The following is a 14,204-nucleotide window of genomic DNA, read 5'->3' as shown; positions in this document are numbered from 1 at the left end:
CAGTATAGAATTTGTATAATGATAACTCTTTTTGTGTATTGTGCTTTTATTGCAGAGCTTTTTTTCACATTTGTGCAAAACTAAAAGTATATGCGGATATGTAGGGTATTTACATCCTCTCTTTACCCCAGTGTAAGGCTACAGCTGTCATTCAAACACTTCCATGATAAAGGCGACTTCTTCTGATGGTGTGATGTCTCAATTCACATGGTTAAGAAAAAAATGACTTGCATTTCTTTTCTTGGTATGTGACATGTTTACATGGTCATCTGTTACGGTTGCATCAGTGCAACTGTCACTGACCTCATTCACACAACGGCCATATTTTAAACAGTGGAGGTGGAAGCTACCTGGATGAGTCTTATTAAACTACAACTGTTACTAATGTCAGAGAAATCAGTCGCATCACAATACAGGTAGAGATAAGTTAGCTATTAGTTTCTGTACATAATTATATCAAACTGAAATACAAAAGGTGACACTTTCAAGCTGCCCTCTACTTTGAGTGGGGGGATAGGATTAAATACGTTGTATTATATATGTCTGTTTGTATTTTAACTGTGATTTCCAGGCTGTCATTTTGTAAAATATTGGAAATAAACGATTCAATTCAACACACTTGAAAAGACAATTATAAACAAATCCTGCTAAAACAGACATACAAGATTATTACATATATTTTGTATTTATTTGTATTAGCAAGAAGAAAAACTTGAATGAGGTTGTTTAAACATTTTTAGTCGAAGCTCAATGTAATTAATTGAACGAATGTGTAGAATATGTTTAGAACTAATAAATTGAAGAGACAGAAATGCATGCCAATTACAGTATATCTAAATTTTTTGTCATTTTCAAGCGACAGGTTTGCTCCAAATGAGTATCTGCTGAATCTGTTCATGCTAAATACATAAAATCTTTATCAATAGATAAGAACGTTCTCAGAACAACAGGCAGAAACAGAGAGAATGTGTCCTCTCCAGGCTACCATACTCTGGTTTGTATTGATTTTGTGCTGATGTGCAAGACATCAAAACAAGACCGGCTGCTCTTCAGGTTGCTGTCCACCTCAACAGTTGAATATTGCTTCTGTGTGAAAGGTCAAGTGACTTTCTCTCATCATCATCTGTTTCTCTCTCTCTGTTCTCCAGCAGTGCTATCCCTCGCTCAATCACCCATCCTCTCTGTAACTAAAGTAATCTCTCACTTTTGGTTTCTAATGGCTCTGTAATGTCTGTGGTCTTCATTAACGGCCTTCTCCGACACCCTCCCTCGCCCCCGGCGGTTTGGTGCATGCTGCGTGCCCGTAGCCCAGGAGGAGGTAGTAGAAGTAGAAGTAGCCCCTGAGGCGGAGGCCCAGGTAGAAGCAGAGCCAGAGGTAGAGCCTGAACCAGAACCAGAACCAGAGGAGGTGCAGCAGGTGGTTCATGAGGAGGAAGGTATGTGTCTCCTGCAGGACATTCAGCACTCTGCTCAAGGATAGTCAGTCCTGTCCACACCCATACGCTGCAAAACATATCCAGCCTGACAAGTCGCAGGTTTGAGTCTCACAGGAGCAGGCGTCAGCATGATCTGAACTTTTGTTTCTACATTTCCTGACAATCAGTGCTCAGCCTTTTAAGATTTTCCTTTTGGGGTATTTATTTAAAAAACTTGACCAAACTTAAACGACCATTTTCCCTTTATCTTATCAGGGTGTTAATATTTGGTCATTCATTCATATTTAAGTGTTACTTAAATAGATATGCAATTTTTTAGGTAATGTTTGATTGTAAGGGAGTGCTAGAAAAGTCCTATCATGCGAACATTTTTTTAACCTTGACACAGTAAAAGGAAATCTGCCAGTTTATGGAGATATTTTACATTTATTGTTTACAGGCAGATTCCTTTTTTTTCTCTGCTTCCAGATAATAAAAAAAAAAGTAATTAATCAAAGCTCTTGTTACGGTTGATATTTTTGCAGCTCACTCATGTAGTCCCACTCTAGCTTGCCTTTAGCCCTTTCCACTGGAGTTACCTTAACTGCCCATGTATGACAAAAGTGAATCTGCACAGTAAATAGAGGCTATAGGATGAATTTGCAGCAGAACAGACAATCTGAAATTAAAAAAAAAAAACACACACACACACACAACCCCACATGTAAGCTGGCCAGCTAAATTTAACAGCAGCATTCAAGCTAGTGAGCTGCATGACTCATACATTAAAGTTGCAGTAAGAGGCACTAATATTCAGACCAAAGCCAAGAGGTTTTACACTCTTGTAAAGATAGTTCAGACCCATTCACCTCTGCATTTAGCTGCAATAGATTCAGATCAGGGCACTGACTGATGTGCTCAGCAAACTGTGTAATGAATAAATGAATAAAATAAATATAAACAAATTAAATACTCTACATTCATGTAGTTTTTATACAGTGTACATTCTGTATTATATTAATTTATCTTGATGCTGATAAGTTTTTGGGCTCCATAGAGGTTTCAACATGGACTGCTCCATGACTTTTCTTCTAGCGCCATCCTTAGGACAAACGTCTTACACACTTTCGACACACAGGGCATCTCTTTACCTGGCCAGTGTCATTGTTGCTATGATCTATTTGCTGTGCACATTTAACACAACAAACCTTTGTTTATTTCAATAACTCAATTTCCCTTAGTGCCAAACTCAAAACAACATTTACACTCCACTGCTAAAGAAAACTCTGAGAGTAGCAAAATCATGGGTTTGTTCATTCATGCTAGAGACATGAATATTGCAGCCAGCCAGTAGCAGCACACACTGTGCAACATTTGCACACAGTAACACAGAACTGGACATTATCTCGTCACTGGTCAGTGCACCAGTGTCGAGATAATGTCCAGTTCCCACATCTCCAGCAGCTTTATAGGAAACACTTTATAATAACAACACACAATGAAGCATTGTTGAATACTTAATCCATGTGTTCATTAATTGTATTGTATTATAATTTAGAAATGCTGGATTAAGCATTATAAATCAAGCATCATATCATATATGAATTAGTAGTAGTAATAGTAGTAATAATCATATATACATTATTATCTGACTAGATGGACATTTATGCTGCATTTATACATACAGTACGATGATTTAGACATTAATGGTTAGTGAGTGTGTTAATAGATGTTTTATAAAATAGTTAACTAACAAGTAGTAACCATCTGAATTAATCATGAATTGCAGTATCAATAAATGTTAATAAAACATCTATTAATACACTCGCTAGCCAAGTGCAGCATCCATGTCCATCTAAATAATTCAACACATTATACATGAATTTATTAATCTGGAGTTAAACATCAATAACTGTCTTTATAAATAGCAGAGTAATTAGAATCAATGTAGGAAGACTTTTTTTTCATCAATTATTAATTAAATATTTAATAAATCTAAAATAATGATTTAAAATGTGTAATTATTATCAGGTGTTAACCCCTTATGTAATTCATGTCACAGCTGGTAAGGTGCCTTCAGGTGTCTTTGGGCTTCTCAAAGAACCCACATGAACCCCTGTTTGTTTGTTTTTTCTGAGTTCACTGTAGCAAACGTCTGGGCTTTGCTTTGTAAAACATCCACAGTTATCACATCACGTCACCATCACTGTTAGTTGACACTCAACCACAACACAACATTTTGTGCTGTTTCCAGCATCACTGCACAGTGTCAGTGTGTGTTTTGAATATTGAGCTGTGCATAAATGTTGCAAGGGAGAAGAAGAAAAAGCTGGCGTTACATGAACCACCCACCCTGACTCATCCCAGGCCTTCTATCCATTTTTTATGTCTCATGTTGTTGTCAGCGACCATTTCCATTGTTTGCCTTTTGGCAAACTCATTTATTAATCTTCAAGGCCGTAGCAGAGAGGATGATGGGTAATTTCAATCATGTAAAAGCCATTTCTCTTCACCTCCCTTCAGTCCATGTTTAGCATCGTTCTCTCTATGTGTATATGAAGAATGAGACTGGGAAGCTGCTCTAAAGCATTTACATTGGGGTGTTTTGATGCAACAAAATCATTCTCACTATTTAATTGTTCAGATACAATAAGTTGTATTTATGTGCAGATGGAGTCACTGCAAAAGTCCCAGGATTTAATGCAATTTTACTAATACTTCAGTGTCACTGCCTCAGTGCTGTCAGAAAAAATCCAGTTTCTCTGTGTAAGAAGAGTCTGATACACAGTTTGTTGATGTCAAAAACAAATCAAAACAAGCTTTGGGTCATTAGCCCTTATGGCCAGGTTAGCAGAAAAATTGAAATATTCAGTAGAAGCTCATAAGGCTCTGGGTTCAAATCCAGGACCTGGGCCTTCCTGTGTGGAGTTTGCATGTTATCTGTGGGTACTCCAGCATAATCCCACAGCACCAGTAGATGCACATTAGGTTGATTGGTGACTCTAATTGACACAGGCAGTATAGCTTCTATAGAAAGGACAAAGAATATTTGGAATTCACCGTTGTTTTTTTCAGTATACAGTATCTGCATGGTAATGTTCGTTGGAGACAAGCAGGATGAACTGATGAATCTGTTTTTTACTGACTCACCAGGTAATTTCAACTGATCAGATTTTATTTCAGTGTTGCACTATGCAGTTCACACTAAAAAAGAACAGGTCAGAATTCATACAGATGAAAATATTGATGATTCTTTTTTTCTTTCTTTTTCTTTTGAACTAGTTTACAGGTCTACAAATTGACTTGTTGGCCAAAGCAGTGACAAGGAGTTGATGCACGTGTCTTTATGTAGACACAGTCAGAAACATGCAGCGAGTTTCCTTCATAATGTGTTCATTTAGAATTGATGCAATAATGATGTGGGACTTGTACAGTGGCCTCCACTGCCTCTAAAACAACAGCACCAACACCCCAATCTGGTAAATGTGCTTCATAAGCTGTGCACCATAAAGAGGACATGCAGGGACCGGTTTCCCAGTCCCGTCACTAATGATTTCTGTTCTGCTCTTGCTTTGGACGCTTGCTGCATGCAGAGGCCTATGAAGAGGAAGGTATGTTGAATTGAATTCTTCTCTGTTGTTCTGATTGGACCTGTTGTCTGTTTTCTTGTTGGGTAGAGTCTTTACATGTGAATACTGAATAAATTAAACTGTGTGCATCAGTTTGTTTAACTTGTCTGCCTTGAGGAAGAAGCAGATATTACCCGCTGGCTTTTAGCCTGAGCGTCGGCTGCCACAGGCCATGCCGAGGATCACGGTGAAGCGTTCAGAAATGCTGAGTCATGGTTATGGGCCCCACTGCTTATCTCTGCTTCTTCTCTTTTTTGCATGAATGTGTCCTGCCAGTGGAGGAGGGAGATCAAGATGGTAGTTTGTATTTCCTGCTGAGTCACTGTTGCTTTGCTTGCATTTTCAACCTTGTCTGATCTGTTTTTTTGTTTTGTTTTGTTATGTTTTTTTAATGCAAAGGTCTCATAAAAATATAAAACACCTAATCACAAACTTTGAAAAAGAAAAAAGAAAAAAAAGAAACAATTAACAGTATTACAAAGTCAAAGTCTTATAATGTGAAAGTGTGCGCTGACGTATGTTCGGAAAAGCAAACTAAAAATAGTGGTGGGTTATGATCCTGATTAGCACTTTAAATGTCTCTGATTAGATTGGTTTGATTTACACACTAATATACAACAAATTAACATAAGTAAGGCAACACAGTGGCCTCATTCCTGTGCACTTACCTTTGCTTCAAAGTAATTGCGCAGTAATAAAGTTAATGATGTTTTAAGTCCATATCTCTGCGTGTGTTGATCTTCAACCTGTGTTACTGTGTGTTTACACAACTTGAAACTGAGGCTAATGCACAGTAATGAAGCCACTGATGATGAAGGTATTGCTAAGGCTAAGACTTAGACTCACACTCACATCACAGTGATCTATTGGAGGTGTGAAACAACTTGCAGCCCTCAGATGTAACTCAGCTTGTCCACCTGGATTGATGGATTTTCCCCCTCATTAACCGCCACTATTTACTCATCATCTCCTCCATGTTTGTGACTCTAACTGTTTCATATCTCTCCTCTCTCCCTCTTTGCTCCTGTGATGCTTGAAAAACCAGAAGAGAAGCCAAAGTTCAAGTGAGTATTTATCTCAAAGCTGTTTTTATTCCTGAAAGTTACTTCCTCAGTATAATTTGCCTTTGCTTTGTCTTTGTTCAGACCCTCCGCACCAAAGATCCCTGATGGCGACAAAGTGGACTTTGACGTAAGTTGACATGTTTTGTTCACTGACGCAAATACAAGGAAAGTTAGCTCCACCTCTATTCCATATATAATACATGATGTTATGTGGCCAAGGTGCGACAAACAGAAGTGAAAACTGAAGCAATAAAAGTTCCTCTACTGTCCAACTTTACTACAGAAACAAACATGTTTACAGTCTGGAACAAAACAGTTTTGGTCTGTATTCAACTGTTCATACTACTACTTTTTTCTTATGGCTCTAAGTTATTTAGGGTGGGTCCAGTTTAAGTAACAGGTGGTGAACGTATGTCCGCCAAAAAAAAACGGCACACATAGAAAACATAGGCCTTCCTTTTTTTAATTAGCTAGGAATTTCAGGGGAAACTAGTCAGTCCATCATAGCTTGTCTAACTTCCTCTACAGGACATCCAAAAGAAACGTCAAAACAAAGACCTGGTTGAGCTTCAGTCGCTGATCGATGCTCACTTTGAGTGCAGGAAGAAGGAGGAAGAAGAACTCATCGCTCTCAAAGATAGAATTGTGAGATTTTTACTCAGATAAAAAAACTAAAACATTGATTATATCCTGCACATGGTAGAAATCATTGCATCCTGTCATCTAATTCTTGTTTTCAGGAGAAGCGTCGAACTGAGCGAGCCGAGCACCAGAGGATTCGTGCAGAGAAGGATAAGGAGCGTCAGGCCAGGAGGGAGGTATGCAACTTCTGCTGCTGTTGAAATGTCAGTGCTTTTGTTTCTGAACTTCACTCTACACACCCTTACTGTCCAGAAGCTTCACATCTGGTGCACATCTGACCAGGGATGGTTGGAGTTTACTGTTGGCTTCAGTTATGTGGAAAGGAACATCTCTGTCCTCATCTCACTCTTTTCAAGTAGTTCCCCTGGGCTCTAATCTAGGTCCCCTTGTATTGTATGTGCTACCCAAGCATAGACATAATATTTATTGTCACTGCTGCCACAGTAACTTGGGCTGTAGCTTAAAAAGAAAAAACAAGATGATACATTACTCTTAATATTTATCATTTAAATTAAACCACACTTGGATGTGAATTGTGATGTTTTGAAAGGCTGAGCGGGTGAGAAAGGAGGAGGCCGATGCCCAGAGGAAGGCTGATGATGAAGCCAAGAAGAAGATTGCTCTGACCAACATGGGATCGGGCTTCAGCAGCCATCTGCAGCGGGTTCGTTTGATTTCTCTTCCTCTCTTCTGTGTTTTTGTTGATGTGTTCAGATTTTATTTCATTCCGTAGACATATAGTTATAACGAGATGGACTTTTCTAGGTTGACCAAAGGAGGGGCAAGAAGCAGACAGAAAGAGAAAAGAAGAAGAAGATTATGGCAGAGAGATGCAAACCACTGACCGTCGACGCCATGAGCGATGACAAGCTGAGGTAAAAAAAAAAAAACAAGTCACAGTTTATAATGCGGAAACTTCACACAGAGCAGCAGAGAGTCTAAAAAAATATTTGGGACTGTTGTCCAAACAGCGTACCAGCATTTTTTTTAATTTTTTTTTTATGAAGAACAGGCTCTAAAAATATTTACCTAAATGTCTCTTTGGTTGCTTTAATACATGACACCATGAATCATGTTATTAGATTGTGATTGGTTCTGGTTTGTGTTTGTCAGGGACAAGGCAAAGGAGCTGTGGGAGATGCTGCACAGCCTGGAGGCAATTAAATATGACCACTGTGAGAAGCTCAAGAGACAGAGATATGAGGTGAGAGACACTCTGTACATCTGAGTTAGGTGATCACACCTTGTCCCAGCACAAAGAGACAACCACATTTTAGGCAAAAGAATGGGGTGTGAAATAGACACAGTAGTTTTAAAATCTGTTATTCTGAGGTGTAAATGCCAGCTGTAAAGTGAGACTCTCAGGTAAGACGTATGTGTGTGCTTCTGTCTTCAGGTCATCTCTCTCAGAAACCGCATCGACGAGCTGCAGAAACAGTGAGTGTTTGCTCACAAGCTTCGACACAACTGCTGCATGCCGGTTCACTGGCTGAGTGTGTGCATGACGAAAACAACGGATGAAAAGTTACTGAACACAAGTAGAGGCAGTAACACTTGTACTGTAGTTTTCAGCCTTTATAAACAGTGCATGCTAGTAATAAGCAATGCAATAAGCAATGAGGAGTTGATAATTACTGTCCATTAATTAACACTTCAAAACATCCATATGGCTGATTAGAACTACATTATACACTGTTACAAAACGTTTATTACATGTTTATATACTGCTTATTAAAGCTGAATACTGTAGGAGAGACTGCAGTTTAAATCCAGTGAATCACTGGGAAAAGATATAATCAGTTATGGTTAGTTTTGTCTTTATTTCTGTGTTTTAACTTTCAGTTTGTTGTGTCTCTTGGACACAACAAACTGAAGGTCAGTGCTCCATGTTCTTGTCTATTTGTGTGTTACTGTGATTTTATTGTGTGTTGCTACCTCAACCTTTCAAACCCCTGTTTCTATTTTGCATCAGTTTGTCATTGCATGGTTTGCTCTTGCTTATGACTAGTCTGGTCAATTTTATTCTTTATGAACATGTGATAAAATCTAGTTATATGATTGTCCACAGGAGGGCGCTGTAGCTCTGAATGAGAGTTTGTCTTTTTTTTTATGTATGAAAACCACAATCATAAAGCAAAGCAAAATTACCTAAATAAACACAAACACCCAAGATGACCAAAAGTCAAAGATGCCTCAACACCTAGATTCTTAAATTTTATCCTCAAAGTTATTTTAATTCTCACCAGTCATAAACTTTTACCATCTCTACTGCTTATGGTCATTTCGTTTTGCAGTTTGTCTAACGTAAAATGGCACTCTAATGATTCAGAAAACCCTCACCACTGTCTTTAAAAAATAATTTGTTTAACTAAAGAGATGTTAATTTGTCTCTGAGACATCAACTAATATCACAGAAAAAAAAGTTAGCACAGCATCATTACTATACAAAAAGAGATTTACAGCTGACTCAGACTCTATATATCAAAGGCAACACTTATGCTTGCTTAAATGGTAGCGAGGCTAATCAAAGTCATCTTCCCAGTACTATATGGAGAAATGATTAAAGATCTAGAGGTTAAACAAAAGTTAAAACAATGCCACTTATCTTGTTCCCTTTTAACCACTCTTTATAAAGGGTTGGGGCATGCAACATTGTAGAGAATCTGTGGAAGCGATCAAATATAATTTAGATTCCCTCCTTCAGTATTGCTCCACCTGGCCTGTTGGTGTGTTAATGTGGTGGTGTTCTGGTTTTTTGGGTCATTTAGAAGATAAACCCTTCAGATCTGACTCTGTTTTTGCGCTCTGCGCCCTGCAGCAGCAAGAAGGGAGCTGCCTCACGCCGCAGGAAGTGAGCGGGCCCTCGGAGCCGGTCCAGTCAGACAGGAGGCCCCTCCCCCAGCTACAGTAGCAGCTCGCACCCTGGTGACACTCGCAGCTCGTGAACAACGGCAACAACTGGACATCTTACTGCCTGTGTTTGCTTGAGTGACATGATTTTTTCTGGATGAATATAGTGCCAATAAAGAAATATTCAAAATGTCATCAAAGTGTTTATGTGGGAAAAAAGTGATTGATCACCAGAGAAGAATAATGAAATAATCCATAACTTAAGAGCACAATATTATATGAAATAATAAATGATCCTTAGCAGTATCTAATTAATTACATCTACTAAACTTCATCAAAAGTGAAAAAAATATGAAGGATTGGATCAAAACAAATGAGTTATGGTTTGTTTTTTCTTTGACATAAAAGTCTAAGTCATGGACATATCAGCTTTAAGGTGATGATGAATGAACGTTGTGCAGAGTGTTTTCTGTCCCAAAGTGTTTGTATAAGGACTTCGTTTTTTTGAGTTTCGAAGCAATGGAGACAAAGTGAGTCAGAATATAAATATTTCTTTATTAAAATATCATTCACTCATAAATAATGCATTCGAACATATGACACAACAATCCCTGAATTTCTGGTGTGTGTGTGTGTGTGTGTGTGTGTGTGTGTGTGTGTGTGTGTGTGTGTGTGTGTGTGTGTGTGTGTGTGTGTGTGTGTGTGTGTGTGTGTGTGTGTGTGTGTGTGTGTGTGTGTGTGTGTGTGTGTGTGTGTGTGTGTGTGTGTGTAATATGAACAAGCCACTCATATTTACAGATGCACAAAATGGTCCTTGGTCTTTATGTCTGCAGTGAAAATCTGCTCGTCTTCCTGGTTCTGTATCAGACCTGCAGAACCCCCAGGAGGCTGGAGCCATGAAGCACCTGAGGGTCTGAGGGACACGTCAGGGGAAAATCTTCATCCAAACAGAAATCTTATCATTTTTGAGGGATGGTATAAAATCCCTCAGCTCCAGCAGCAGAGGGAATATTTCAGTGTTTCCCCATGATGCCTCCTGCCTGTTCCTCCATAAAGATGGAGGGAGTAAGTCCGTCTCTGTTTGGTTTGAGTCCTCGGCTCCATCGGCTTCAGAGTGGCTCGTACAGACTGCTGGGTTCACCCGAGGGACTGGAGGCAGCAGGGCTGTTGTGAGGTGATCCGGGGCCCCGGGGGACCACGCTGTCTCCTCCGGGGGCCATGGCTGGCTCTGTGCTGATCCGCTCAACGATGCTGGACAGACAGTCCAAACTGGAAATGAGGGACGGTTTAGTGCTGCTGGAATCTGTAGGGAAAAAAGGAGATGTCAGTTTGGACTGAAAATGTTTTGTTTTTTGTGTCACAAAGATGAACTCAGTCGCACCAACACAACAACCAGGTCAAACTAAAAGATACACCTGCAAATTAGGGACATGGTAGGTATAATGTAACTTTACCCCTGAAATAACCAGTTTTCCTTTTAAAATCCTATTAATTCTAATATTTATCTAATAAAGACTAGTTTCAACTATTTCTTTTGGGGGTTTATTAAGGAAGGAACCAAATCACTAGAGTTTGACCATCCACTGCAGGAATTTTCATTATGCATCACTGCCTTCAATTGAATGTGCATGAGCGTAGCACTAAAAATATTTTTTTTAAAGTTACAAAACTGAACTGAGGATGTTGTGCATTTTCAGCCACATACAACTTCCAAAGCAAGTCAGTGATTTGCAGTAAAAGTCAAAGGTTTCAGCTCTGCAATGTTTTTTTCTTTCCATGTATCTTATTTGAGTAAAAAGGTTTTGGTGTCAAATATCAAATCTTTCCAGTACACCCTAAGACGTCAGGAGGTCGTTTTCAAACTGAGCTGAGGTTGTTATTGAGTGAGGAAACTGAATTTTTTTTGGAGGGTTGAATTGATAAGTAACATAACATTATATATTGGTCACATTAAAAGATAAATCTAAATCATTATGAAGGAATGCATGATATTAAAGGAGAATATGGTTGTTGCAGGAGACACCGATCACACATGTTCACAGAAATGAGTCACATCTAAGCAGAGAATGAAACTGTTCATATGAAAACAGAAACTAGTAAGAGCAGACGAGCTGATGGACTTATTGTGAAACTGACCGTCTGTCCGGCTGCTGTTGCTGTTCTCACTTCTGTCCAAACACGGAGAGATGAAATCCATCTGAAAGCACAGATCAATAAATCAATGAGTCCACAAACTGAATATCGATGATGAATCAGCAGGTACAAAGAGCTGACACACTGTTGACTTCATTATGTTTTCAGTAAATGAAAAGTGAATACTAGTATTATTGTTTTATTCCTTTCAGCCTGAATCTTATTAGCAAAATTTTACAGTATATGTTATCAAATCTTCTCAAATCTGCTGCTCAAGAACAGAAAAAACCATTGAAATTATACACACAATAAAGAACTGCCTCTATAAACTGTTATATGTCCCAAGATATGCGACATGCAACATGACTGGAAACCTGTTTTATTTCCAAACTCTAACAAATGTGTAGAAAATCGAGTTTTAAGTTGCTGTATTAAACATTTCAAACGTGCATTTTCCATTTATCAGAATGAATCACTGTGTCCAGAAATAAATACCCAGGACACATTCTTCACATTTCATGAGGCAGCACATGAAATCTTCAGCTGTTGGACTCACCATGCCATCAGAGCAGTTGGAGCTGGGGCTGGAGGCGTCCGAGTCCCCGGTGTAGTGCTCAAGTGGAGGGTAGAAGCTGCTGTCGCGGCCGACCCTCAGCAGCGACTGCAGGGACTCGATGTAGCTGATGGCGTTGCGCAGGATCTCCACTTTGGGCAGCCTCTGGTTTGGATTGGAGGACGTGCAGCGTTTCAGGGTCTCAAAGGCGTCGTTGACTTTGCCGAGTCTTCGTCTTTCTCTCATAGTCGCTGCTTTCCTCCTGTCTTCATTAGATGTCTTCCTCTTGCAGGCTTTGCAGGCCCACAGCAGGCAGTGGCCGGCTTGGTGGAGGCCCCCGGGGGCCCGCACATGTTCATCCTTGGGGACATGTTGGTGGTGATGATGATGATGATGATGATGATGGTCTTCTGGCTTCAGCAGGCCAGTGTGCAACAGCCGAGTGTCCAGGTCATCAAAGAAGTTCATGTCAGCGGTGCTGAAGCAGGGGTCATCGTAGAGGTCGTCCGCTGAGGAGAGAGGGAAGGGGAGATCGGGCAGATCCATCGGCCTCTGCAGACGATTCACCGATAGAGATGAGAGGGCCAAGAGGACAAGTCCACAAAAAAGTTTCGGATCTGACCAAAAAAGTAAAAAAAAAAACTAAAAAAACAATAGAAGGAGACGGAACAAGAAAGGAAGCTGTTTCTAACTCTCACTCCTGTCACAATCAGCTGACCTGATTAGAAACAGTAGAAACAGACGACAGAGGAGTGAGAGTGTTTTAAAGGAGCAGTCTGTGTAACCTCAGCTCTCCTGGCCCCTCACTCTGTCTTTAAATAGGAGGCCATGAGGAGGCAGGGCTGTGGTGTGAGCGACCAATGGGCTGAGAGGTTTGTGTGTGTGTGTGTGTGTGTGTGTGTGTGTGTGTGTGTGTGTGTGTGTGTGTGTGTGTGTGTGTGTGTGTGTGTGTGTGTGTGTGTGTGTGTGTGTGTGTGTGTGTGTGTGTGTGTGTGTGTGTAGGGTGTGGTGGGGTCACTGAGGTGACACTCAGCAACAAAAAGGAAGCAATAAAACATCCATCTTAACAAATCAGTCTCATGTTGAGTCTGATGTTCACTTACATAATCACATAATTTACAAATACTACTATATATTACATTATATGAAACATAATGGAGCCTTTCTTTTTTTATTTAAACAAATAAGTTAAATATGGGGCTGAGATCTTTTGTGACACAAAGTGTAACTTCATTAAAACAAAATGATGAATATGTAAAGATGACATCAACTCTGTCCAAGACAACCGTTTATTAGTAATTTCAAGAAGTTAAATCAAAGGACTTGTCCAGTGTTTTGTATTAACACCATCACTGTCATCATAATTCATATATCATCATTAATTATATTAGCTAAAGTAAAATTATGTCCATGAAATCAAGCGAATACAAGAGCTGTTTGGGCTTAAAATCCCACAGAAATAACAGCAAATTGTATATTGTACATATTTATATTATTTTTCATATTTTATCATTAAAAATACTTCCATTCATATGTCTGCAATCTGAATTGCAATACTGGATTTAGCTCCATCTTTATTTATATTTGTTTTAATTATACTGTCATTAGAGTCAATAGAGTAAAAGTTTGTTAATCGTTGCCTCTGGCTTTAAACTCATCGTGGGTTTTTCTGAATGATCCTAGTGTAAAAGTGAAGTCCCTCTGATGACTGAGCGCTTCAGTCTGCTGTCCTGCTGAGGAGGTCAGAGGTCACCGATGTGAAGAGCAGCTAGTTTAGGGTTTTAGGGCCGTCACTGGACAACAGTTTAGGACAATTTGTCCGAACAGGTGAAATGATGTCCACTCACAGACGGCTGATCTGTCATTTGTTTGAAGTGGACATCTGTTTTTTTCCTGCAGTAAACGTCTCAGCTCCGTT

At 39.5% G+C, this 14,204-nt stretch overlaps 1 protein-coding gene and 1 pseudogene across 3 annotated transcripts; one reads left to right on the top strand and one right to left on the bottom strand.

The window, feature by feature from the left end:
* The first annotated feature begins 1,227 nt into the window (after positions 1-1,227).
* Positions 1,228-9,764, top strand: LOC311007673 (troponin T, fast skeletal muscle isoforms-like; annotated as a pseudogene). The gene is made up of 12 exons (XR_014596514.1): positions 1,228-1,436; positions 5,009-5,026; positions 5,321-5,341; positions 6,090-6,108; positions 6,190-6,235; positions 6,637-6,753; positions 6,849-6,926; positions 7,301-7,414; positions 7,516-7,625; positions 7,864-7,954; positions 8,147-8,187; positions 9,569-9,764. The product of XR_014596514.1 is annotated as a troponin T, fast skeletal muscle isoforms-like (transcript).
* Positions 9,765-10,389: 625 nt separating this feature from the next.
* On the bottom strand, positions 10,390-13,159 carry LOC311007679 (myoblast determination protein 1 homolog 1-like). Of its 2 annotated transcripts, none has more exons than XM_084000944.1 (3): positions 12,290-13,159; positions 11,737-11,797; positions 10,390-10,903 (listed from the first exon to the last, which is right to left on the bottom strand). In XM_084000944.1, exons 1-3 carry the CDS (start codon positions 12,830-12,832, stop codon positions 10,710-10,712), a joined length of 798 nt encoding a protein of 265 aa, XP_083857070.1. In that variant the 5' UTR covers positions 12,833-13,159; the 3' UTR covers positions 10,390-10,709. The 2 variants fall into 2 exon arrangements, with proteins under 2 accessions (XP_083857070.1, XP_083857071.1); XM_084000945.1 differs by having other exon boundaries at positions 11,767-11,797.
* Positions 13,160-14,204: the final 1,045 nt, after the last annotated feature.

The sequence above is a fragment of the Trachurus trachurus genome (assembly GCF_905171665.1).
Source record: "Trachurus trachurus genome assembly, chromosome: 3".
Classification (NCBI taxonomy): domain Eukaryota; kingdom Metazoa; phylum Chordata; class Actinopteri; order Carangiformes; family Carangidae; genus Trachurus; species Trachurus trachurus.
Note: the sequence above shows the minus strand (reverse complement) of the source record. Positions and strands in the feature narration are given on the sequence as shown.

Bases quoted from the DNA above. Each gene is read 5' to 3' on its own strand.
- LOC311007679 (XM_084000944.1), bottom strand. From the start codon at position 12,832: ATGGATCTGCCCGATCTCCCCTTCCCTCTCTCCTCAGCGGACGACCTC. The intron at 11,798-12,289 runs GTGAGTCCAACA...CTGTGCTTTCAG, and splicing joins CCAACTGCTCTGATGGCATG to ATGGATTTCATCTCTCCGTG. The intron at 10,904-11,736 runs GTCAGTTTCACA...TTTTCCCTACAG, and splicing joins CAACAGCAGCCGGACAGACG to ATTCCAGCAGCACTAAACCG.